This window comes from Phaenicophaeus curvirostris, chromosome 16 (genome assembly GCF_032191515.1).
Source record: "Phaenicophaeus curvirostris isolate KB17595 chromosome 16, BPBGC_Pcur_1.0, whole genome shotgun sequence".
NCBI lineage: Eukaryota > Metazoa > Chordata > Aves > Cuculiformes > Cuculidae > Phaenicophaeus > Phaenicophaeus curvirostris.
Window position 1 is genome coordinate 14,779,816 of NC_091407.1, and position 25,844 is coordinate 14,805,659.

The 25,844-nt window shown below is 45.6% G+C and overlaps 1 protein-coding gene and 1 long non-coding RNA gene across 4 annotated transcripts in view; one reads left to right on the forward strand and one right to left on the reverse strand.

The window, feature by feature from the left end:
• Window positions 1-761: 761 nt before the first annotated feature.
• LOC138727633 (uncharacterized) lies at window positions 762-3,727 on the reverse strand. Of its 2 annotated transcripts, none has more exons than XR_011338579.1 (3): window positions 3,458-3,727; window positions 2,018-2,116; window positions 762-1,025 (listed from the first exon to the last, which is right to left on the reverse strand). It is a non-coding gene; the product is annotated as an uncharacterized lncRNA (long non-coding RNA). The 2 variants fall into 2 exon arrangements; XR_011338578.1 differs by lacking the exon at window positions 3,458-3,727 and adding an exon at window positions 2,232-2,976.
• Window positions 3,728-4,306: 579 nt separating this feature from the next.
• Window positions 4,307-25,844, forward strand: part of ADCY9 (adenylate cyclase 9) — an 82,672-nt gene continuing 61,134 nt past the window's right edge. For both annotated transcript variants that reach the window (XM_069870075.1, XM_069870076.1), the window contains exon 1: window positions 4,307-6,038. In XM_069870075.1, coding sequence (XP_069726176.1) covers window positions 4,346-6,038 — 1,693 coding nt within the window. In that variant the 5' untranslated portion in view covers window positions 4,307-4,345. The remainder of the gene's footprint in view (window positions 6,039-25,844) is intronic.

The window sequence follows — 25,844 nt, forward strand, 5'->3', positions numbered from 1 at the left end:
GCCTCGTGAAGGTGGTTTCTGAAGTCTCAAACAGCCTCATGTGGGTTGCCAAATTTCAGAACCCCCCCTGAATAGTTTTGCACAGCTCCATCAGATACGTGGTGAAGAACAATGTCACAAATGTCAAACAAAAGCTAATCATTAAGAGCTGACAAAGCTGTGACTCTGTGAAGGGAGGTAAATTCTGTTCTATAGAGTAAATATGTATATTTAGTGGCATGAAGTTAAAAGGAATATGCAAGTGGGATGTGTGTTTGCCCAGCTATTGCACTGTGAAGTATTTCCTTTAGAATCATAGAATCACTAGGTTGGAAAGGACCCACTGGATCATTGAGTCCAACTATTCCCATCAATCACTAATTTAATTCAGTCTCTGAGAAAGGAAATCAGTTACTGGGTATTTTGGAGTTCTCTGCAGGAAAAAAGCACAATCCAGCATGACCAGACACTAAAATGAACCCCGGTCTCAAAATCAATACTGCGGAGTAACACCCTGCTCTACCGAGATGTGCCGTCTGCGGCTGCTGAGAAAGGGATCAAGAGGAAGCATTTTCTTTAAAGGATGCTACAAACATCAGCCACGCTGCCTTAGAGGGACATGTTAAACTCCTCCTGGATGACAACAAATGAGAAAGCAGAGGAATGGGGGCTGGGGTGGGAAATAACAGGTATAACTTTGAAACACTTCTTACCCTCTAAGACAGATTTTACTCCCACTTGAAATAAATACAAGCATCACTGGCATTTCTCGATTACTGCTTATACGTATTTAATCTGCTTATTGAATTCAGTGGGGAAAAATCTTTACAATAAAAGCACAGTAAAAATAATTGTATCCATGACAGAACACCCACTTTCAAAAAGTTGAGTCTTTCAGGAGGCAGCACTAGGTTTTTCCCAGCCAGCTGAGCTAACAAAAGTAACTGTTCTCCCTTGTGCAGGCACGGCATGTTTCCACAGAGCTTGATAATGACAGAGGAGGCTGGGGAAGGGCTGGGTTGGTGAATGCCAGGTAATTGTTTCACCTAAAAGATCAAAAGGAGGAGAAGGATGAGACTCTAGGTGCAACAAACCCAGCAGGAGCTTCCTCGGGGGAGCGCCCCACTGGACCAGGATGCTCAAAGCTCCATCCAACCTGGCCTTGAGCACCTCCAGGGATGGGGCAGCCACAGCTTCCCTGGGCAACCTGTTCCAGTGTCTCTCATTGTGAAGAAATTCCTCCTTATATCTAGTCTAAATAATAAGCAATAATCATAATTCAATACTATCACAAAGCAAGGCTAAAAAAAATTATGCCAGAACTTCAAGACCTCTTACATCTCTTAGTTCAAATCACTCAACTTCTACAACAACATAAATCTTACAGGTTTACATAACAACACAGCTAGTTTTGCTTTAAATTCTTTGCCATTGAGGTAAAAAAACCCTTGTTTCCGTTTTCCACCAAGTGTCCACAGCACCTTGGAAGTGGTTGCACTTATTTAATTGTGCAGTTTAAATAAATCCATCATCCTTTATGAAGTAAAAATGTAACTTAAAGCATATTTAGAGGAATCAATGAAAATGTCTTAGTAAATATATCAATTAATAGCCAAGCCCAGGAGGCCGTCCTTCCTTTCTGCTCTGTCAGCCCAGGGATTTCTCTTCTCCCAGCAATGTTTATGCAGGTCTGGCATGGTAAGCAGCACTCACTATAAAATATTGATCAGCTAAGCCATTAGTTGGAACTGGAGAGAGAACTATGTCATAGCAAAAACAAAGCAATTATCGCTATTGATTGGGCTTTTTTTTTATTATAGATTGTTTTGGTATTTGAGTGCGTCAGGAAATACAAATTTCTTCAAAACAACAATAATTAAACCCCATTTTACAGCTAACATGGTTACTGCATATCAAGTAATATCTTTACAAAGGAAATGGAACAAAAATTCAGGCTTTAGTTCCACTAACTGTGTGGCCACACATTTTCCATTAGTATTAAAAAAGGGAGGAAAAAAAAAAGAGTATTTTTACCAACATTTGTCTTTGGGGGAGAAGGGACTTGCTGCTGGGTAAGAAGTGAAGAAGGACGACTGGAACCCAGTGATTTGTGGGCAGCCAGCTGGGAAAGACGCCCCTGGAAAAGAGTAAACTTTGCTGTAGCATCTCCTATAGAGGAGGACAGGCTGAGAGAGTTGGGATTGTTCAGCCTGGAAAAGGCTCTGAGAAGACCTTAGAGAAGCTTCCAGTACCTGAAGGGGCTACAAGAAGGCTGGGGAGGGACTGTAGAGACAGGATGAGGGGCAATGGGTATAAACTAGAGAAGGGAAGATTTAAACTAGACATAAGGACGAATTTCTTCATGATGAGAGTGGGGAGGCCCTGAAACAGGTTTCCCAGGGAAGCTGTGGCTGCCCCATCCCTGGAGGGGTTCCAGGCCAGGCTGGATGGGGCTTGGAGCCCCTGATCCAGTGGGAGGTGTCCCTGCCCATGGCAGGAGGTGGAACTGGATTGGCTTTGAGGTCCCTTCCAACCCAAACCATTCCATGATTCTATGATTCTAAATGGGATTTAGGGAAGAGGAGCCACATCAGGAAGACAACGGGATGAGGGGCAAAACCAGAGCTGAGGGGCTGAGAGGGAGCGGGATGATGGGAAGATGGTGGGACCGAGCATCACCTGTGAGCAAGAGTGAGGGATGGAGAGTGGGGAAGAGGAGGAGAGGAAGACGAAGGAGCACAGGGAGAAACCCTGAAACCCTGCGAAGGAGGGGAAGGCAGGGGCCAGCTGGGAGGAAGAGATAATAAAATTGAGGGAGCCGTGCAGGCGCGATAGCGTCAGCTGTAAACAAGTGGAGAAAGAGGAGAGGATCAAAATAAGCCAGCGAGTTTCCAGCAGGCTGAGGAAAGTTGAAGCATTTGCTGAAATGCCTGTCGTTGGTGCATGAAAAATGTCAGCTCTGGCCCTGGGAGAGAGGGACACAGTGAAGGGACCCAGTGGCTGCAGGGGGGAAAGAGGGACAGAACAGAGAGAGGGAGAGACAGGAGGGACCCAGCAACTGCAGGAGGGAGAGAGGAAGGGACAGGAGGGGGAGAGGGAGGGACAGGAGGGACCCAGCAGCTGCAGGGCGGGGAGAGAGAGGGATCCAGTGACTGCAGGAGGGAGAGAGGGACAGGCAGGGGGGATCCCCCAGCTGCAGGAGGGAGAGAGGGACAAGTAGGAGGGAGAGAAAGAGGGACAGGAGGGACCCAGCAGCTGCAGGAGGGAGAGGAGGACCAGCAGGAGGGAGAGAACGAGGGACAGGAGGGACCCAGCAGCTGCAGGAGGGAGAAAGAAAGGGATCCAGTGGCTGCAGGAGGCAGAGAGGGACCAGTAGGAGGGACAGGAGGGACCCAGCAGCTGCAGGAGGGAGAGAGAAAGGGATCCAGTGGCTGCAGGAGGCAGAGAGGGACCAGAAAGAGGGACAGGAGAGACCCACCAGCTGCAGGAGGGAGAGAAGAACCGGTGGGAGGGACCCAGCGGCGGCAGGGAGAGGGGTGGGAAAGGCGAAGAGGGACCCAGCGGCTGCCGGGAGCCAGGAGGGACCCAACTGGGGGACCCAGCGGCTGCAGGAGGGAGGGAGGGCACAGGAGGGACAAGGCAGCAGGGATCCCACAGCTGCGGGGACGGAGAGAGGGACGGGCGGGAGTGATCCAGCGCCTCAGGGAGGGCGGTGGGACGGGCGGGAGTGACCCAGCGCCTCAGGGAGGGCGGTGGGACGGGCAGGAGGGATCCAGCGAGGGGTCAGCGGCCCAGGGAGGGCGGTCTCGGCGGCCGCAGCTGCCGCCCTCCGGCTCCCGCCCCGCCGCGTTCGCGGGAACAGGGCGGGCGGCACCCGGGGATCGAGGGGAGTAGCGGGGGGGGGTGTGGGGGGGGTGTCGGGCGGCGCGCGCTCCCGCCCAGCGCCGCGCCCTATTGGGCGTCGGGGGCGCGCGGCCGCGTTCCCCCCCCGCCCCCAGCGCAGGAGATGGTGCGGCCCGGCCGGCCGTGAGCGCGCGCTCCCCCCTCCTCCCCAGACTCCCTCCCTCCGCCCGGCGGAGCGGGCGGCGCCGCGGGGGCAGCGCGGAGCCGGGGACGGAGGGGAGGGGAGAGGAGAAGGGGGAGCCAGGGGAAGACTCGGGGAGCCGAGGGAAGACTCGGGGAGCCACCATGCCCCGCTGCGCCTTCCCCCCGCCTCCCCGCGCCTCCCGTGCCCCGTCCTGCGCGGCGCTGCGCGAGCGCTGGGAGCGCCTTAAAGGAAGCGGGGGGAGAGACTGAGAGAAAAAAAAGCGGCTTCTCCTCCCCGGCGGCGGCGGCTTCTCCTCGGCCGCCCCGCAGGCGGCTCAACATGGCTTCCCCGCCGCACCAGCAGCTGCTGCATCACCACAGCACCGAGGTGAGCTGCGACTCGAGCGGGGACAGCGTGGCCGTGAGGATCAACCCCCGGCAGCCGCAGGGCTCGGCCAAGCGCTGCAAGTACAGCATCTCGTCCAGCTGCAGCTCCGGAGAGTCCGGGGCCACCCGGCGAGCGGCGGCGGCTGCGGGGGGAGGCGGCGGGGGAGGGTTCCGGCGTCAGAAAAAGCTCCCGCAGCTCTTCGAGAGGGCTTCGTCCAAGTGGTGGAACCCCAAGTTCGACTCCACCAACCTGGAGGAGGCTTGCATGGAGCGGTGCTTCCCGCAGACCCAGCGCCGCTTTCGCTACGCCCTCTTCTACATCGGCGTCGCCTGCCTCCTCTGGGGTGTCTATTTCGGGGTCCACATGCGGGAGAGGCGCCTCGTCCTCATGGTGCCGGCCCTGGCCTTCCTCCTGGTGTGCGTGGGCTTCTTCGTGTTCACTTTCACCAGGGCTTACGCCCGCCATTACGTCTGGACTTCGCTGGCGCTCACCCTCCTGGTCTTCGCCTTGACTCTGGCCCCGCAATTCCAGGCGCTCAACCCTCTCTCAGGAAGGGACAACGTGTCCAACCGGACTCCCCCGGCCCATCCCTCGGACGTTTGTCTGTCTCAAGTAGGCAGTTTCTCCATGTGTATCGAAGTGCTCTTGTTGCTCTACACGGTGATGCACTTACCCCTGTATTTAAGCTTGTTCCTGGGACTGGCGTACTCGGTCCTCTTCGAGACCTTCGGGTATCGCTTCCGTGACGAGAACTGTTTTGCGCCTCTGGGAGCCGGGGCCGTTTATTGGGAGCTGTTGAGCAAAGCCTTCCTGCACATCTGCATCCACGCCATCGGGATTCACCTATTTATCATGTCCGAAGTCAGATCGAGAAGCACGTTCCTCAAAGTGGGGCAATCCATCATGCACGGAAAAGACTTGGAAGTGGAAAAAGCCCTGAAAGAGAGGATGATTCATTCTGTTATGCCAAGAATAATAGCCGATGACTTAATGAAGCAGGGGGATGATGAAAGTGAGAACTCCATCAAACGTCATTCCACCTCGAGCCCCAAAAACAGGAAGAAGAAGCCCTCCATACAGAAGACCCCCATAATATTCCGTCCTTTTAAAATGCAGCAAATAGAGCAAGTGAGTATTTTGTTCGCAGATATTGTTGGCTTCACGAAAATGAGTGCCAATAAATCGGCCCATGCTCTGGTGGGACTCCTGAACGACCTCTTTGGACGTTTTGACCGTCTGTGCGAGGACACTAAATGCGAGAAGATCAGCACTTTGGGGGACTGTTACTACTGCGTCGCTGGCTGCCCGGAGCCCCGGGCTGATCATGCTTACTGCTGCATCGAGATGGGCTTAGGGATGATCAAAGCCATTGAGCAGTTCTGCCAAGAGAAGAAAGAAATGGTGAACATGAGAGTGGGTGTTCACACCGGGACAGTCCTGTGCGGCATTTTGGGGATGAGGAGGTTCAAATTTGACGTGTGGTCCAACGATGTCAATTTGGCCAACCTGATGGAGCAGCTCGGGGTGGCTGGAAAAGTCCATATTTCAGAAGCTACTGCAAAATATTTGGATGATCGTTATGAGATGGAGGATGGGAAGGTGATTGAGCGAGTTGGTCAGAGCGTGGTGGCTGATCAGTTAAAAGGTATGTGCTTTTAGTTCGTGCTCAGCCTTTTTTTGTTTTCCTTTTCTTTTCCCTCATGCATGTTTTGCGCTCGTGATTTGCAAACTGAACATTTAACTCCATATGGTGGTGATCACAAACACCACAGGAATTACGGAATAAAAGAGATAGGCCACAGAGATAAGTGTGAAAGATCTTCTGGGGGACTCAAAATATGCTTAGACTTTGGAACTTCTCAGCGTTCCTTGTGAGGGTATCACATCAGAGAGAGGAGAAGGTTCATGTGCTTGCTGTCTGCAAGAGGTTTTTGTTTTACTGTTGTGTGTCATCCCTTGATTCAGTAAGTAAACTTGTCAATTGACTTTATGTGCCATACACACAGCATATGTGTTTTGCAAAATTATGTGTATCTGTGAAAAGGGTGGTTTTGTGTTTTTTTTTTTTTTCTTTTGGCATTGGTAGAGTTGGGACTGAGAAGGCATTTGGGAAAAATGACAGCTGGATTCACAGAAAGAAATGAGCACTGCAGCTTTGGCAGTTCCACGCAGCGAGTTGTTACAGTTCGAAGTTAGGCTGGAAAAAGTTACTCAGGTGGTTCAGTGAGCTGGCAGATGCTCTCATTGCTGCAGCTTGAAGGGCTTGGGGATGAAACTGCAAATTTACCATTCGGAAAAGAAAATGAGGGATCCTTTGGTTCTCCTTATGGCTTGGCTAAGGATTCAATTTCCATTTTTCTACCGAGTATTCATTTGAAATGAAATGAAACCCTTGACTGCTTTCTAGCAGCACATAGACACGCATGCATGGGGACTGCCTGTGCATGGGGACTGCCTGTGCTGGGGCTCAATTGCCTCTCTGTTTATGAAAAGCTGCATCTCTTCAGCGCTGTGTTGTTGTCTCAGCGAGGGATGGTTGTCTGCAGTGCTTGTAGTCCCAGGTGAGGAGCAGATGAATCAAAACAGGAGTAAATATGTTGCAAACCCCTTTTCTGCTATGTGACTTTATTGCTTCTGTTTCTACATGTAGCCATTTTTATAAAGAAAGAGTTGAAAAGGGAGTGGAAGAAGCTGAAGGGAGCGATAGTGATGCAGGAAGGAGGTATTTGTTGCCACAAACACAAAAGGAGGCCAGGGTGGCTGTAGGAAGGTCAGTGAGTAAGGACGAAGGAGAGCGTTGCCAGGCAGTGGTGGCAGCGGGTAACGGCTGCTCGCCCCTGGCTGGCGCCGCTTTGGATGCGACACAAATACTTATTTTTGGTGATGCGAGCTGTCCGCGTGCATATGGCAACAGGGCTGAATGGAGAGGCTCCCGGGGAGGAAAGACATCGACAGTGACATTGGTGGCTGGAAGCCATAGAGCTGAAGCAGATGTGTGTCCCTGGGCTTTGGCTTTCCATTCAGCTTCTAAAAATACAAAATCAGTTAATTTTGTTGAAAACTGTTGATGTATTTCAGAGGAAGGTGTGCTTTATCAGCCAGCATCTCGCCGTTTCTCTAAGCTGAACCTTGCTGTTCTGGTGAAAACAAATGGAACAGGTTGTAGCAAAACAGCCCTGCGATATTTCCCCTTTCCATCTACCTTTGCAGCCCGATGCAGCATGAAGGCCGTGGTGTCACAACAAAGGAAACTGTTTTTGCTAAATTTATAACTGTACTCACTATCATTAACCACGAAATGACATGAACTTAACAATATTTTTATTTGTTTATATTTTCTAGGGCATCACAAGAGCACTGTGTAGAGCAATTATACCCCATGCTGGGAGTGTTTTTTCACGGTCTTTCTCAGCCTTCTGTTCTGTCCTTGGTTTCTTGTCTTGTGAGAGGCCATGGGCTGCTGTGTCTGGTCAGGACAGTGGCTCAGAATGCTTTTCACAGGTCCTGCAGTAGCCATGGTGCTGCAGAGCAACACGCTGAAATGCCAGCTAGATAAGATGAAGTCTGCTTTGTGAATTGACATTTTAATGGTCTCTTCTTACCCTGAAACCTACTTATGGAAAGCGAGTGGAGCACGTGGTGAGAATTACTGTAACAAGGAATATGGGTTGGGTTTTTTCCCCCTTTCTGTTCTTTATTTGGTTGTGGAACTGTAATTCTTATCATCCATTTCTTATCTTCCATTTCTTATCAGTGTCTTACATAGTTATAACAACCAGAGCCTGCGTGCACTTTTAAATCAACCAGACCTCTGCCATGACCTACTGTGGCACATGTAGTCCCTTTCCCTCCAGTGCCAGGACCCTCAGGGGCACCTGGTGGGCGCTCCAGAGCTTCCTCTTCTTTACTGTTTCCTCAGTACTTTGTTCTGCAGTCGGGTTACTTGGCTGATAGGTAAATGGCATCAGAGAAAAAAAATGCAGTGATAAAAGCAATCCAACAGCGGTGCCACAAGCTGGCGTCTAGAACCTGCTGCGGGGGAGGGTTTTGTTAAGGAGCAGCTCTGAGGTTTCATAGAGTAAAGGGGGATTTCACCTCTTAATTAATTGTCCTCTGCCAAGCACCTGCTCAGTTTTGTGAGCAGAGGTGCTGCAAGGAAGCTTTGCTTTACTATTTTCCCTGAGGATTCCTTGATAGTAGTGATAGAGAAGTTTGTTGTGGTTGTTTAATTATGTCATACATCGTACCCTTTTCAAGTATGAAAGTGCTGTGGAGATAACAGACAGAAGCTTTGTTTCCCTGCCGGTACTTCACTTCTCAGCTTCCTTTCAACCTTTGGTATCTTAATGATATCCTTTTTTTTTTTTTATGTTGTATGTCTAGTGTATTATCTGTTAATTGTCTGCGCTGCTGTAGCTAATCTTCCTGAGGCTAAGTCAACACGATCGAGTAAATTTATAGAGTGAAATGGGAGGTACTGACGGCTCGGTGTCCACGTTCTGCACATTCCAGGACCTCTACTGAAGACTAGCTTTGGACTGGGTCTTTGAACAAAAGTGCCTCTGTGGCTAGAGTACATCAGATGCGCTCCTGGAGTGAGTCTTTTGGCTGGGTTCACCCAGCAGGAATCCAGGTGCAGCTCCACGGCGAGCACCAAAGCGGGGCACGTGGGAGGGAATAGGACAAACTCCTTCAAACCCATGCTCTGGAAATACTAAGGTAGATGTACCCTGAGTTGTCCTAGCACTGCTGTCCTTGTTTTCTGGAACAGATAAGGCAAAGATAAATTTTTCTTTCCCTTTGCTGTTTTGTGGTTCACTGAGATCTTAGAATGGAGATGTCTCGTCTACCTTTGCTTCCTTGGCTCCTTATTGTAGGGGCTCTGGGATGTTCCCTTCTGTCTCTGATTTCTGAATTTAGTAGATGGTACCTAAAACAACCCAACACAGAGAGTGTGTCCTTGTTGACCTCACAGTGGTTTTGCTTGTTTCTGACTGCTGTTTGTTTTAAGATTGACCTGGCCATCTGTTTTCAGAGCGCTCGAGCCCCTTGGGTACAAGGGGAACACAGGAGAGCAATGTTGCGGTGACTCTTTGAGGTCCACAGCTAAACCCTACAACATCAGTTCAATTATATCTTCCATAAAAATGTTGCCATAGGTGTAGAGACAGTTCACTTTTTCTGTTTTCTTGCTGAGCTTCCTAGCAAATAGATCTGTTGAAGACAATGCAGTACTGAGAGTCACGTACTGCATGTTAACGTGTCCCTTCTGAACTCTGAAGCCGGTGATCTCTTCTCAGGATATAAAAAGTTCTGCTCATGGAAATATTTTTGTTTTGCTCTTTTGCTCTCAGTTGTTTGCATTTCTTTTTCTTGTTACTGAGGAGGTCACAATATTGCTGTTTGCCAGCCAGCAACTCTTCCAGAAATACCAGGGTCACCAGCATCTTTTTTTTCACCGCTCAAAATACGTAAGCGTGTTGGGGCAAGAATGCTTTTTCAGTGTTTACAGAGCAGAGCATGATTTCATTTGGGGTGTTTGTATGTGTGCCGATACTCTAAAAAGAGTTATTCCTGAACTTTCTGCAGCCAGATAACTCCTTTTCTGATTTGCTTCAAGGAATAGCTTTATCACTGAATTTCTGTCAGAAGCCTTGGAGATACGGACATACTTTTCTCTCTAATTTTGCTGTTTGCTTCACGATGGGAAGGATGTACATGAATCTTGTGCCCTTCTCACTGGGCTGACCTGACCAAGTTGCTGATGGCTTCAGTGGGAAGGGCAGTTTTCACAGTGGGAAAGCCCCCCAGTTCACTTGTGGCAACTGATGGCTGTTCCTGATGGTGCGTGTCAAAGATCTACAGCTTGCCGGGATGTCGTTCACTGTTCTCCCTATGTCTTTTCATATCCCTTTTACTTTTAAATGTCTTTTTTTTGTGAAACAAGTTATAAAAATCGCTATTTTCCTCAATAGTGAAACCTTTAAATGTGATGTAAGGTTACTATTTCTCCATAAATAGCTTACCTCTTCCTGTGGTGCCAACCTGCGGCTGGTGGGATGCTTTTCCCGTGGCAGACCATGGGATACAGCTCTGGTGCCTTGGTGCTCCGCTGCTTCTTCAGGTCTGGATTGCAGGGAACGCAGTGCAGGCATTCCTGAAAGACCAAAAACCTTGGATAAGATTATGAAGAGATAAGCAGTTGAATTTTTCTTCCCTTCCTCCCCTTTGTTGTGATTGTGAGGAGACCCTGGTTACATGCTGGTGGCAGCGATCTCTTCCTTTGTGCTCCGTCTCTCTTTCCCCAGCCCTGCATGCAGAGGACTCATGGCTCTCCGGTGCTTCTTGAAGCTCATCGGTAGGTGAAAATAACGTTAAAGTTTTCTGTAGGTTTTTGAGCCTGGCTTGCTGGACGTAGCGTAAACCTAGAAGGGTTGTGCCTGTGCCAGCAGGACAGCTCGGCAGAGCTCTGCGCAGATTCAGCTTGCCTAGGAGCAGCTTTCTTCTCTACCTAGCGAGTGTTTTAGGGTAGGTGCAGGAGGTTAGGGGCAGGGCTGAGTTGTGGCTCGCCATCTGCTGTGTGGGTCTTCCCATTCAACGTCCAGTTTCATCGTGTTCAAGAAGTGTAGAACTTGTTTGTGACAGACGTTGTTATTCTTGATTTTGTGTTTTCTGATACTAATGTGGTGGTCAGGCAACAGCTGATGGATAGAAGAAATGTCGGGGTTTTAAAGTGGTAATGAATAAACATGTGGACACATTTCCACTGTCTCAGAAAACAAAATTCAGCGTGCTGACTGAGAAAGACAATTGTAGTGAGTAGTCAGTTTATCGATTTTACATAACCTGACCTTTTAATTGCTACTATTATCAGGTAGTAGTTCATGATCTTATTTTTAAATGTGAGACTGAAAGTAAAATACCATACACAGGTTGGCTTCTGTTTTTAAAAATTAAGTGTTCAGTGACAGATAATGAATTATAATCAGAGGTAATTTGCATGAAGGCATATTGCCAGGAAGAAGTAAATTCTACATTGATTTATCATTTTGACATGATCTGTAATTTTACCATGTAAAAGCAAAAAGGGAAGGAGGTAAACAGTGACTAGAGTTGCTCAACCTGGTTCTTGTCAAGTCTTCACTTGGGGAAGACACATTTCATAGCTGTCAACAAAAGGAAGAACTTTATATGAAAACCTAGTGATTATTGAGCTTTCCAAATATTTTACGTGGTACAGTGGCATGACTTTTTCTGGGAGGAAACCTGTGTACTTGTGCATCAGCTTCACTGCCAGGGAGGTGGTGTGAGCTCTGCAGAAACATCACAGCTTCGCCAGATTTTGAGGAAGGTTTGTTGAGTTGCTGCTGGTTTTATTTGCATAAGACCAAGTAGAAAAATGTGTCAATTAAAAAATATTCACACTTAAGCTGGTTTTGTTATTTAAAGGAGATGCGCGTGTTGGCTTTAAGGCTTTGATAACATACTCCGGGGCTGGTTTGGCTGCACACAGTGAAAAATAGTTTATAAGTACTGTTAGTATCTATGCAAGGTTGTCCACATTGACCAGGTGGAGACTGACTGTAACCATGTCCTTAGCTGAAAAAGATGGGATCTGGTTTATATTTATGGTGTGTCCTCACACCAGTGAACAAATAAATCAAGGCAGAACTGATAGTTTGCTGCCAAGTGTGGCAGCTCTCCCTGCTTAAGCCTTATAGAAGCATTTTAGAGTGAAGTAGCAGTTTCAAGAGACCTTAAGGCATTTCTATCCGAGAAGAGTTGAAGCGAGCATGGCAGGAGTGGAGCTTTATTCTAGAACGTGGGGAAGATGAGAGCTGAAATCCAAGGTCCTGCAATATTGGAGGGACGCCATGGCTTCTGCTGCATTTGGTGATCATAATCTGCAGTCTTTCACTGACGTTTCTCTCTTTGGATACCCAAAATATAGGTGCTGCAATGTAAGTAGGTGCCCTACAAGTGAAAATCTGAGCCCTCTTCTTCATCAGTAAAGTGTCCAAGGTAGGTGAGGGACTATTTAAATGCAAGAGAACCGTTTTAAATAAAAGCCTTGACATTGTGGCTTTTAGAGGAAAAAGATTTATGGTAAAGACAAAACAAAGTCAAAGACGTGTGATTTATATTCATCTGCTGTCATGAGGAGGATGCATGATTTGAATGGGTTGTTTAAAACTCTTTTTGTGGTTATTTCACAATATATACTTCAGTTTTCCTTCGGGCAGGCAAAGTGTGTAAGAATGTATGTTCACCACTTCAAAACAAAGTGCAATTCAGTTGGATTTCAATTGCTATAGATTGTCCTGAAATATTACTAAGATTAGTAAATTAAAATGATTTTCTACCAGCTACAGTTTGTGTGTGTAAGCTTTCTCTGGATCCTGAATCAGAAGTGCACTCCATCCATCCTGGCTCTGTAAGGAGAGCCAGCCATTCCTCTTTCCGTTACAGCTGACACTTGAAAATTCTCTGCTATTTTTAGATTATTTTCAATCTCATTTCTGTCCTTTGAAAAGAAAGAAAAAAAATTTCCCTGCCTTTAAATGTTTAACTCCCGGTAGGAGCTGCTGTTGCTGAGAAGGCAGCTAGTCAGTATAGCTCCTTGGAACAAGCTGGGTTATGTCGGTGTGTGTTATTGTGGTGGCTGGTCATGGGTTTGTAGGAAATGAATCATAGAATCATTAGATGATCTCTAAGGTCTTTTCCAGCCTAAGGGAGTTGATGGAGTCTTTTCCAGCTGGAGTTGATGGTTGGTACTTGATGTAAAGCAAAGCCATGCAGATTTTGAAAGGGCAACTGCTTACTCCCAAATAATAACTTGTGAAAATATAAAGAGGCATTTGGAGAAGAAATTTAGACTAGGGACTGTACCATTGAGCTGCCGCTTCCTTTGCACCCAGACCTCGCTTTGTGCACCAGAACTGGTGGACCTGTACAGAATGATGGAGTTGGCTGGTTAGGTTTGTCTTGCTAGGTGTTTGTCAGTGCTAGACTGTCACAGAAATCTGTACTGCCCTTCCAAATATCCTAGCAAATATTCCCTTTCATTTTTTTCCCCCAAATGTTCTAACCTCGAGAAGCACACCTGTTGATACATGGCTGTAGGATAGATCATCATCATGGTTCTGAAATTCTTTTGTGAAAGAGCAGAACGTTGTAGATATTTTAATTCAGCCAGCATCTGTTGGGCTCAGAATGCCCCTTGCCACTGCCTGAAAGCTTTCTGGGTTTGTCTTTGCTGCAGTGACTTAATGTGATAATTCTTAGTAAACCGTATATATGACAATGATTAGGTATTGCATGTCTTCTCTGACAGCACATGCTGTTCCACTTGTTGCACTTCTAAAGTGGTTGTCTTCAACTCAACAATTTAGAAATGACGTTATTGTCATAAAACAGCATTACTTACAAAATATCCAGAATTGGAGCAGCGCGGGGGAGCTGTCGGAGTGAAGTCCACCAGATTCCTTATGGGACCTGGCCTTCCATCTGCTGCATAACACAGGTAGAAACATGCAAACAGAGGAGAACGTCTTTTGCTGTCTGTGTAACACCTTGGTTATCTACCAGTGACAGAGTAGTTTGCTTCCCTTTGGTGTTTTTCCTTCATCTGCCAGCTGAAGTTAACACAAATCCACGTGTGTGGCTGTCACCCTGGGCTGGAAGGCCAGGATCTCCAGCTGGCCACGTGGCTCCTAACCCAAAGGTCCTCCCATTGCAAGAGGAGGAGCGGCACCATGTGCAGAGAGAGCCAGAAGGCATCCAAATCCAAGCTGCTTGTAAATTAGTCTTATAACTAAATGGACTTAGTTTCCTTTCAGTCTTGTTAATTCATGGACCTTAATAGAAGAAATCTGGTTTTTCCTCCTCAAAAAAGAGGGAGGAGGAGGAAGTGGAAAGCAAAGCTAATTGATAACCAACACCAGTGATATTAACAACTGTTTGGGTGTTTTAAGAGCCAGACTGGTGATGGTTTGGTTGACTGTGCCGATCTACACAATAAGCAAAACCAAGAAAAAAACCAAAAGGTCTGGAATTGAAATAAAACATGCTATGAAATATTGGTTCAGCCTATAGGAAAACTTCTGCTTCCAATATTGGATGCTTATTTCTTTACATTCATTAGATAAACAAGGATATTTGAGTCAAAAGTGGAATCTTTATTTTTTTTTTAAATATGCAGCTTTGCTGTTTGACTTGGGTGTCTAATACACAGAGTAGAAGTTAATTCCTTTCTTCACAGGGCGTTACATTGGGTGTGCTACTTTCAAGAGACCCTGCCCGGAAGGTTTGCATAGCTGTTCCCAGCAGCTTTTGGAGTCTAGTGCTTACATTCTTTAACTCTTGTTTAGTGGACGTGTGAAGTCTGGCCTGTCAGGTTTAAGCTCTGATTGATTTGACCAAAGTCCAACAGATGGATCTTCTGGAAATGCTCAGGGTCCGACAGGACCAGTGTTACAGAAAGGATGTAATGAGGAAATGTTCTTGTCAGAGCATTATTTGCAAAGAGACCAGGTACAACTTTAGCTCTGAGCTTACTCTGTTTCGCACGGTGCTTAGAATCGTAGAATAGTTTGGGCTGGAAGGGACCTTAAAGATCATCTGTTTCCAACCCCCCTGCGATGGGCAGGGACGCCTCCCACTGGACCAGGCTGCTTGGTAAGAGCTGTCTGTGTTCTAGGGCAGCACTTGGACTCGCTAAGAGAAGAAATGGCCATGGCCTTAGAGTAGAATGACAGAGACTTTGCAGTGTCGCACGCTTCCACAGTGAAATTACACCAGCATATAATCAAACTGAGATCCAAGACTTCTGTAACCTTTCCCATCTATTTCCAGTTTTTAAAACTTGGTTCTGATTTGATAACACTTTGTAGGAAAGCAACAGGACTTTACTTGCTTGCTCTGGCTCCCTATTTGGGACTGATCTTGCTACCAAGATACATGTTATGAAAGAGATTGTATCTCATATGTACGTTTAAGTCACTAGTGAGACAATACTTAATGTATTACTTGCTGCTTGGCAATGTGGCATTATGTAGAAGCAGAGAGCATTCCTAAAAACACCACGTGAGGATGAGAAAATGTATCGTAAGTTGTTTCATAATCCTAATAAACCATGTAAGAGAAATGCACACGCCCCGTGCCCCACCCCAGATTCTGGAATCCATACTGAGCGGTAGCTGGATTTTTCTGCTAAGGGTGTTAAAATAGCATAGGTGTCTTTGGTTATGAAACATTGCTGCTGATGGAATTTGCTGTGGGTACACAGGTAAACAAAAGGTCTGCTAGTCTTCAGTGAAGTCATGTTCTCCTACCTGGGTCAGGTATTTTAATTTGGTATTTGATGGTATTTTTCCACAAATAAGCCTTAAACTCTTAACTACATAAAGGTGTTGAGTTATTTGTTTTTTATACATACATATAGATAGCTATATACTGGAGAGAGGCAGATTTAGGCTAGGCGTAAGGAAGAATTTCTTCACGATGAGAGTGCGGAGGCCCTGGCACAGGTTGCCCAGGGAAGTTGTGGCTGCCCCATCCCTGGAGGTGTTCAAGGCCAGGTTGGATGGGGCTTGTGAGGCTGATTCAGTGGGAGGTGTCCCTGCCGATTGTAGGGGTGTTGGAACTGGATGATCTTTAAGGTCCCTTCCAACCCAAACAATTCTATGACTCTATGATTCTATGATAGATGTGTATACATAGCATTTCAGTAAATATGTGCATCCTTAGGCTGTTTCTTATGTGTAAAGACTCTGAGTTGTCTTTGCAGTTCATTATTTTTGAGTAACCTGATGTCTGGATCATATTTCATCAACTTGGGAAGTGTGCTTAATTCTTGTGCACGAATGGCTAGGTGTTCATCAAATGGGTGGTATTTTTTAATAGAAGTTTTGCATAGCTCTCTGCTTAATAGCGGTCGTCATAAAATCTACCTGTGACTAATAGAAGAAAGGAGCAGTGGCTCAGAGCATTTCTCGGAGCACCCATGTCTTTAGCAGGCATTGCTTCAGCATGCCACACAATCTCCGAGCTTGACAGTGCTGCTTGCAGGGGAGCAGCTCTGGAAAAAGAAGGTGGAGGTGTTTTTGAACACCATCTGCCTGCTCGTGATAACCAAGCCTGCGACCTCTTGCTTTGTTTGGTGGTAGGGGAGGGGAAAAAGGAGATGGAGGCTGCTATTGCTTAAGGCTGGCAGGTGCTGGTTACAGAGGACAAGGTGCTGGTTTCGGAGCCGCGATGAAGCTCTGGGATGACCGTTGTGCTTTTTGCACACTCCTGCTTGGAGACAGACAGTTTGGCGATGGCTGCTTGCTGTTCAGGAGGTGGTAATGATTTTGTATCTGCGATCGGGTACTGCAACTCAATCAGCATACGGGAGGCATTTTTGATCAGGCACAGTGTTTTCTAAGTGTTATAAAAAAATGCATGCGTGATGTGGCTATATTTAAATGCTTAACAGATGTACCATGTTTTAATTCTTTCCAAGATTTCAGGAGGTGACAAAGTTGGAAGATAAAGATTTTTTTTTTTCCAAGTTAGGATATTTGACTGCAAATCTTCTGTCCTTGCCAGCGCTTCGGTGAAGTAGTGTATTTGATAGACAACTAGATAAACTCCATTACCGATGTGTTTTGGGATTTAGATTATTATTTGACTTGTATGAGCCTTGTATCGGGCCCAGACAAGCGTGGAGCAAATACAGCCATAAATTAGTGGGAGCTTTTCTGCTGCTGCTGTAACAGAGGCGCCTTTGCAATGTTAGCTTGTGCTGACAGCGCGTTATTTGTCCAGCCTGTTCCGAGTAAAGGATTTGTTAATTCTTACACTGCTCAGTAAGCCTAGGGTTGGACCATGCCCTCCAATGTTTTGTGCAGCTTTTTAAATGCCAAATCTTCCTAATTCCAATGGCATCCTCTGTTAAAGTTTATAGTTGTTTCAATTCAAAGAAAAGCCTGTTGTTTTTAATAGCAGAATTATCCATTTGTGGAAATAATTTGATTGGATTTGTGTTAGTGTGATTTTCGGGACTTTGTGGTACCACAACAGTCAGGGGAAAGGAATATATAACTCTCAATTCAGGAACTGCATTTAATAGACATTGAGTATGTCTATAGTTATCTTTAAATGTGGTAAATGACTTTCACAAATATAACTAAAGCAAAATTATGTTCTAGAACTCCCTAATGCTGCACTTTGGTGAGTCAGTATCAACTGAACACAAAGTACAAGAGTTAGAGCTATAAGCACAGACTTTGGGATCAGAAGAATTACTGGGAGCATTTACAAGACTTTTGATAGTCCTTTCAGTGCATATGTAAAATTCCAGCTCTGAATATTACATAATCTTATGTAGAATTAGCCAGTGAAGAATAGCCAATATTAGATGTCATCAAAAGGGTACATCAAAAGCAGCGTGGCCAGCAGGTTGAGGGAGGTGATTTTGCCCCTCTCATCCTCTCTTGTGAGACCTCATCTGGAGTATTGTGTCCAGTTTTGGAATTGTCAGCGTAAGAAGGAGATGGAGCTGTTGGAACCTGCCCAGAGGAGGCTACAAGGATGATCAGAGGGCTGGAGCACCTCCCGTACAAGGACAGGCTGGAGAAGAGAAGGCTCCGAGGAGACCTTAGTACCTGAAGTTAAGGTTAAGTCCCATTCTGTGAAGTTTAACTATTGCTATTCTATGTGTTTTTCATGCAAAGCTTACCAGGCACCCTGAAAATGGGGCGGTGAAGCGTTGGCTTGCTCAGACTGAGCTATCTACTCTATGTTCCGCTGTGCGACTCCTCAAAGCAGGTTTACATCCCTAGCAATCATACATGTGCTCACTTCTAAAGGGTATTTGTGGTAGAATGAGTGACACAAAGTGCCGGTATGTGCAGAGGTCGAGTAATGAGCTCATTTATTGCTAAGAAGCTGTGATAATGCTTTGTTGACAGTGATTCCCAAAATGCCGTATTTGAGCTTTGTTTGGAAATCCAGGTGCTTGCCACTGTAGCTGAGTTAAATAGACTGAATAATGAGTAGTTAAATTAGTAGTATTGCTCCATGGAACACAGGTTGTATTGCTTGATAATTCTGCCTTATCATAGAATCACCAGGTTGGAAAGGACCCATCAGATCATCAAGTCCAACCATTCACAGAATCACAGAATCACAGAATAACCAGGTTGGAAGAGACCCACCGGATCATCGAGTCCAACCGTTCCTATCAAACACTAAACCGTATCCCTCAGGACACTTTGCCCTGGACACATTGCCTCCAGATACTCTTTTTGTGCTGAGCTGGGATGTTTTCTCATATCCCATCACAGTTTCACATGGTCAACCTACACCATTTCTCTTCCTGTGCTGAAGCAAGGAGGAATATAGGAGAGATTTGTACTTGTCCTTCTTACTATGGCAATTTAAATAACTTGTAGAATAATTTGCCATGTTAAAAAGTTAAATTGGGAAACACAGAGAGGAGAAGTTGTCATGAACCCTATTTTTCAATAGATTTGTTTTCTTTAATACAAACCAGATAATAAGGCACGGGTGGACGAGGTGCTAAGGGGCATGATTTAGTGTTTGATAGGAACGGTTGGGCTCGATGATCCAGTGGGTCTCTTCCAACCTGGTGATTCTATGATTCTATGATTTTGCTTTCTTACTTTCTTATGGTAGCTGTAGAAGAGAGAGGGTATTTAAATGGCAAGGAAGGAAGCGATTCTTTCATGCTCTGAATTTCTCTGATGCTGCCCAGTGTTTGGGGCAATTCATGCTGTTTCCTGAAACAGAATTGAGGTTTTTTGGATGTTGGAGCTGGAAAAAGCAAGCTGCAGCAGCAATAATACATCCAAGATGCTTTTTGTTGTTAATTTGTAAAGAGCTCTCCCCAAAGTAAATTCCAAGAGCTTTAAAACATGGAAGAGCCTCTGCTTGTCCCATGTGTGGAAGAAGTGATTGATTTTGGACACGTATCCCGCTGATGTTTGGCTGGTGTGAATAGGGATACTACTTAGCCTGGATGTTTATTTGAACTCTGCTTGTGATGTGAACGTGTCTGTTTGTGTGGAGAAATTGGAGGTTTTGAACTATCAGTACACATTGTACAAAAAAGATGTGTATTTTTAGTTGCAGTTTTATCAGCCAAGACAGCAGAGAGACCAAGTGTGTAGGAATAATACATGAAAATCTGGAAGGTAAGCACTAGTGGGAACATTCACAGCACAGTCAGTAGGTTGTTGAGTTCCCTCATGTTTGCCTTTTGAATATATGATTATGAGTTTTGGACCTGTGATTACTTGATTTTTGAATATATTGCAGGGTTTAATTTTTTTTTTTTAACCTACTTAAGAAAGAAGGTAGTTGGGGGCAAAGATGTTTTAAAAGAACCTGAAGTAAAAGGAAGATTAATGGCTGATTTTTGATCCAGTGGGAGAGTATTTAAACTGAAAGAGGGGAGATTGAGATTAGGTATTAGGGAGAAATATTTTGCTGTGAGGGTGGGGAGGCCCTTGCCCAGGGAAGTGGTGGCTGCCCCATCCTTGGAGGTGTTCAAGGCCAGGTTGGATGGGGTTTTGAGCCCCTGGTCCAGTGGGAGCTGTTATTCTGTGAATAATTACCACAGTCTTCTGAGCATGGGAATAACGGTTCTTCTCTTATTTTGTGTGCTGAGATGCCAGGGTATCTCCATGGAGGTTACTTTTTGGAAGCTCCTCTACATTCCCGACTTCAGATTTCAGGGGCCACATAGGAGCTGAATTTTCTCAGTGAAGCACAAGCTCCTTTCCATGATAACTTGTACAGTTCCAAAGAAAGATCACATTTGCTGGTAGATTGTTCTCCCTCCTCCCCAAAACCTGACAGCTGTTTTGAGAAGTTATTTTCAGGCTGGAACGTGAAACTTGGCAGAGAACCAGGTATAAACAAACTTAGCAGTGCGTCCCCCTTTAAAAATGACACTGTACTTGTACTTATGATTTGATGTAGCTGGTCGTATGTTATTGCTGCAGTTTTTCTTCTTTTTATTTGCTCTAATATTCTTTAATGCTTGTTTGCTAATAATTCAAAAGCACAAACAACTGGAGGTAAGTGGTGGACTTTGTGCTTCCAATGCAATTTGCTGTGAGTTATGTTGTGAAATAAGAAAGGTAGGATTTACAGATCCTGGAGGTAGTGGGGTTTCTAGCCAGACAAATGAAGAGCAAAACTGACTTCGGGGCAATTATCTCACATATTTTGCTGCAAGTTTCCAAGGTCCCATAGCACCGAGATAGCTTTTCTCAAAATATTGTGGCTTATTTAGACAAATTTTCAGTGTTTGTTTTCTTTCTTCTCTTGTAACTGAAGATAAAGCCCTGTAGGCATTATAGCAGCAAAATATTTTAGTGGGGTGGAAGCTGTTAAGGGAAAATACTTAGCCCTAAATTTTCTTTTGTGTTTTTTAATTACTCATTAGATTGTATCTTCTGAGAAGTAAATTAGGAGTTTTGTGATGGTATTTGGAAAAACAGAGGCACTGGGGAAGTGGAAATCAAAGGGATGTTGAGTGACAGTGCAAGGGAAGAGACACTGTAAGAAGTTGAAACCTGTAGAAAATGAACCTGGATCGCTTTTTGAGGGGTGTTTCTTTTTTTGGTGCTTAAATCTCATAAATTTTATTTTGATAATAGAAGGAATACAAGCAAGGAAGTTGTGAACCAAATGGAGAGAGTGCATAAGAGAGCAGCTGAGATATTCAGATGTAAAGGAATTGCAGTTGTTTTAGGCTAGAGTAAAAGCCTGGATGGGAGAAAAACATGTTCTTCAATTGGAGTGAAAGATGCCTGCGAAGAGGAAGGAGGCAGCGCAGGAAAACGCTGGGCTGAAATTTCTGAAAAAGCACGAGGTGTGTCGGGCAGCAGCAGCTTGAGGGGGAGTGAAGGAACTGTCTGTAGGGACTGTTCCAGACACCTGACCTCAGGGCAGTGGGCACCCAGACAGGTGAGCAGGCTTTCCAGCCTTATCAGTTAATTACTCCTGTGAAGATATTTTGTCTAGTGATAGGGCCAGAGGAAATGGCCTCAAGTTGCGCCAGGGGAGGTTTAGATTAGATATGAGGAAAAATTCCTTACTGGAAGAGTGGTGAAGCCCTCGTAGAGGCTGCCCAGGGCAGCAGTGGAATCTCCATCCATGGAGGGGTCAAAAAACTTGTGGCTTTGGGACATGGTTTAGCAGGCACAGTGGGGTTGGGCTGATGGTTGGACTGCTTGAGCTTAGAGGTCTTTTCCAACCTCAGTGATTCTATGATTCTATAAATAACCACCTTGTAGAAAGGATCAGAAAGCTAGGGATTTCTGATTCTAGGGATTTCAGATTTCTGATTCTGAATCTAGGGATTGATTACTGCTGTAACAGCTCGGCTGTGCCACTGTAACTAAAGATGCAGTATTTCAGCAAGATGGCATTAGAAGAATTTTAATCCTCCTTTTGAATAATTCGGCCTAGAACTGTTGCTGATATACTGAGGGGAGGAGATGGTTTGGGGTTTTGTGTGTTGCGAGCTGACTTGTCCGGGGCACAGAATAAAAGAGAATTGCTCTGCTTGAAGTAGATGGGGATAATCTTTGCTGTCATCAAAAGCTATGTGGAATAATAACGCTAAACCTACACCTTTCCTTTCTACAGCAGTGTAGTACCCAGCAGTCTCCGTTCCCCAGCCCAACGGTGTGTTCCCAGGGAGAAATGGGCACAGGGTTTCCCATGCGGGTTGTGCGATGGTGACCCCAGTGCATGTGGGGACCGCGGTGCCTGTTTCTGAGATGCAGATGTGCTGCTGAACAGGTAACAGCACACTCGCCCTACCTCCTGCTGCTGAACAGAGCAAGGCACATCAGAGTTAGCATTCCTTTTTTCCTTAACACCTCAGCAGGCTCTGCTCTTCACTGCCAGAGTTTTTCCTATGGGTGGAAATGCAGCATGCAGAGGAATTAACTTTTATCTTTACGTGCGTGCATGTGTGGGTATGTAAATAAAAGGCATCGATTCTGCCAGTTCATGGTTGCTAGTTCTGAAAAAAAAAAAAAAAGAACTAATGTTTTGGGGGGTTGTTTTGCTCTTGATTTGAAAGCCTTTGGATGCTGCAGCTGTACAAAATGGGTAGAAGCCAACTATCTCTTCACATTCCAGCTGCCGGTGGAATCCTTGGGCAGCCCTGTCCCTGGCAGGTAACTGGGATGGCCCAGGGCGGCGTTCCCTGTGCAGAGCGGAGAGGATCTGCCTGTTGTGTCTTCTCCTTTGGTGTTATCTGTGTTTGCTGGGGCCAGCTGCATCCAGCTCTGCTGCAGTCAGCCAGACCTCGCTCTGCAGCGCCGTCAGCCCTGCTCTGAAGGTGGGTTTGTTGTGGGTACACTTGTGTGATAAGAGTTTGTGATTACGAAAGTGTTTGCTGTTGGAATTAATCCTGCTCTGGTCTGCAAGTCTTGCCATAACATTTCCAGGTCTGCTTAACTGGCCACTTCCCTTGTGCTGTCTGAACTTGCAAACCCCAGCTAGGCGTAACTATTTGGGAAGGTGGTTGTGGGAGCTGTTTTTTTTCTGTGTATTTTCCAAATTTATATTACAGGCAGTTAAAGGAAAGTGTCAAAATAGGTGATTTGGGTGAAAGTGTGAGCCATGAATAGTACAAGATCCATTTCCTCTTGGCTTTGTGTAAACAGCAGCACACGTGTATCCTGAAACAGTCTCAGATATTTTCTCTTCTTATTTTCATTTTTGTCTTATCTACCAGCACTAGGCTCGCTTGTTGATAAGCAGGTTGATATCAAGGTGCTCATATCGCAGATTAAGAAAATAAACTTGATTTTTTTAACTGGGACAGAGTTGGCAAGTGATGGGAACTGTATGTGAGAGAAAAGGATCTCCGAGGTCAGAAAGCCTAATGACTTCTTGGTAATAGTGCAGACTTAATGCCTCACTCTGCTATGAGAAGATACATCAGATCATTGATTTAATATCGTATTAGCAGTTCTGTCCTTGCAATTATCTACAGGGAGACTAAATAAAAATATCTTAGTAAAAACATATGGCTGAGATCAAAATATCCTTAGGGCGGATGGCTTCAAGGGCTGGTTTTAGGTACTTAAAACTTGAGGCTGTCTGCCCCCCGACCCAAGTTTGATTTTGTGTGGTGTTTGAGTTGTTTGGTTGTTTTAAATCAATTCTGTTAATTTTTATAATCGGGAAAATTGTTGCCTTGAAGTACTACATTTTTAAGGGTCTCAGGAAGTTTTAGGGGATTGTATTGTTTACATCAATCAATTTATACCAGAGCTCTTACCTAAAGATTTCTTTACATCTGTTTTATTAATTTCTATATCTCTAATTGTCTTGTTAAATTACCTAGGACTGCGTTTAACACAGAAGGGCTGCTGGTATATGTTTGTCTCTGATTCCCTCAATAATTTGTTTTCTCCTTAGTTTTAAACTTGTCTTTTATTTGTTTTTGTTCGAATCTGATGTAGCAGTGGAGATAGAATTATTTAAATTTCCCCTTGTAACCTCCTTACAGCTCAAACATTTTCTCCAACTTTGGACTTATCGAGGCTATACCTTGCATTTAATTTGCAATTTGAAATGACAGTGGGAGCTGTGTCCCTCATTTTGATCTGTCCCTCTGCAGGCTGCAGTTTTAAACTTAGGTTGGGGAAAAACTCAAAGTAGAAATATATTTTGCTTATGTCACTGGAGCTATTTTACTAGAAAGCAAGCTGTGTCAAGCAATCCAAGCCCTTACTTACATGGTATGATGCAGCACATTCCTGAGGAACACCATGGAGAATTGGGGAACTGTTTCTCTGGTCTCCACTCAAATGGAGTTGATGCAGCTAGGATGGACCTGAGATTTAGTCCAATAATATAAATTCTGCCTTTTGACGGGAAGGAGACAGGTTTTTTAATTTCTCCATTTATTTTGGGGATTGCTGGAGTTAGTTGGATTTGCTGGAGGACAGGAGGATGCCTCCCAGGCTGGGGCTGAGCGGCACTGGCCTGGTCACGATTCATTTCTCTGCAGGATTTCCCATCGCAGTAGGTTTGGTGTTTCCCTTCAGTGTTCTGCTGTTTTCGCATGTACATAAGCTTGTGCTGACTAACCAGAAAAGCTCCATCCCTGCAAATCAACCTCCAGATTTGAGACTTGATGCAATTCTTATCATAGAATCACAGAATCATTGAGGTAGGAAAAGCCCTCTAAGCTCATCCAGTCCAACCATCAACCCAACCCCACTGTGCCAGATAAACCATGTCCCCAAGTGCCACAGCCACGTGCTTTTTGAACCCCTTCAGGGATGGTGACTCCACTTTCCTGGGCAACAAGTTCTAGTCCTTCAATGCTCTTTCAGTAATTTTTCCTAACATCCAAGCAAAACCTTCTCTGGCGCAATTTGAGGCTATTTCCTCTTGTCCCAGCACTTTTCACTTGGGAGAAGAGCCCAGCACCCACCTCATTCCAACCTCCTTTCTGGGAGCTGCAGAGCGTGATGAGGTCTAGGTCTCCCCTCAGCCTCCGTTTCTCAGGCTGGATCCCTCAGCTACTGCTGCTCACTCGCACAGTTTCCCCCCTCCTTTGCCAGCTCTCCCTGCCTCCTCTCATAAGTTTATTCAAATTAAATTAAGGAAAGACAAGGGAAAATGCATACGTTTTAAGAGGCTGGTTCCCTGCTAGTGCAGGGTCTCTTGGGAAGTGTTACATGGAGTTTGCCTCCATCCAATGTTTCAGCTTTTGCTTTGTTTTAGGAAAGGGGCAGAAGACAGGTAAGGTTTTTAAGTGGGGGAGATAATGAGACTTTTCCGCATGTAACGTGGTTTCTTTGCCTTCCTCCCTCCACATAGATTACAATTCTTGAATTTCCATTTGTCATTTGGAAAATTTGCTTTACCTTCCTTACTAAAATCTTAGATGTGTTTTCCTTCCCCGCCTCCACCTTTTTGCTTTTCCCTATGCCCCTTCCCTTTCTTCCAGTCCTTCCTTCCAGGTTTCCACTCCTGAAGCCACAAAAAGGCTTGGTTCAGTGTTCAGCACAACCGAAGGAGTGAAAAGCCGAAGCAAAGGGAGTAAATGAAGTAATGGGAGTAAGGAGCTGGGGTCGGGTGGATGGAAACCTGCGCAGCAGATCTGCTGATGGGGCGGCGTTCCTCATCGGATTGTGGCAGATCCGCCACAGGGGTTTCCCACTTCCTTCAGCCTCTGGTTTCCTTCCTTGCCGTTGTCCAGTTACAGTGCCTATCAGGACAGGATTCCCAAAGAAACAGCCAAAAACTTGATTGGAAAGCATCACAGCCATCCTTTTAATTTTATATGGGTCACAATCTCGAAGTTGATGAATTGGGAGTGAATTTCCAAGCTGCTTATGCACTTGAAAATCAGTTAGTACTGGGGAGGGAAGAATCAGAATGACTGTGGGAAGCGCAG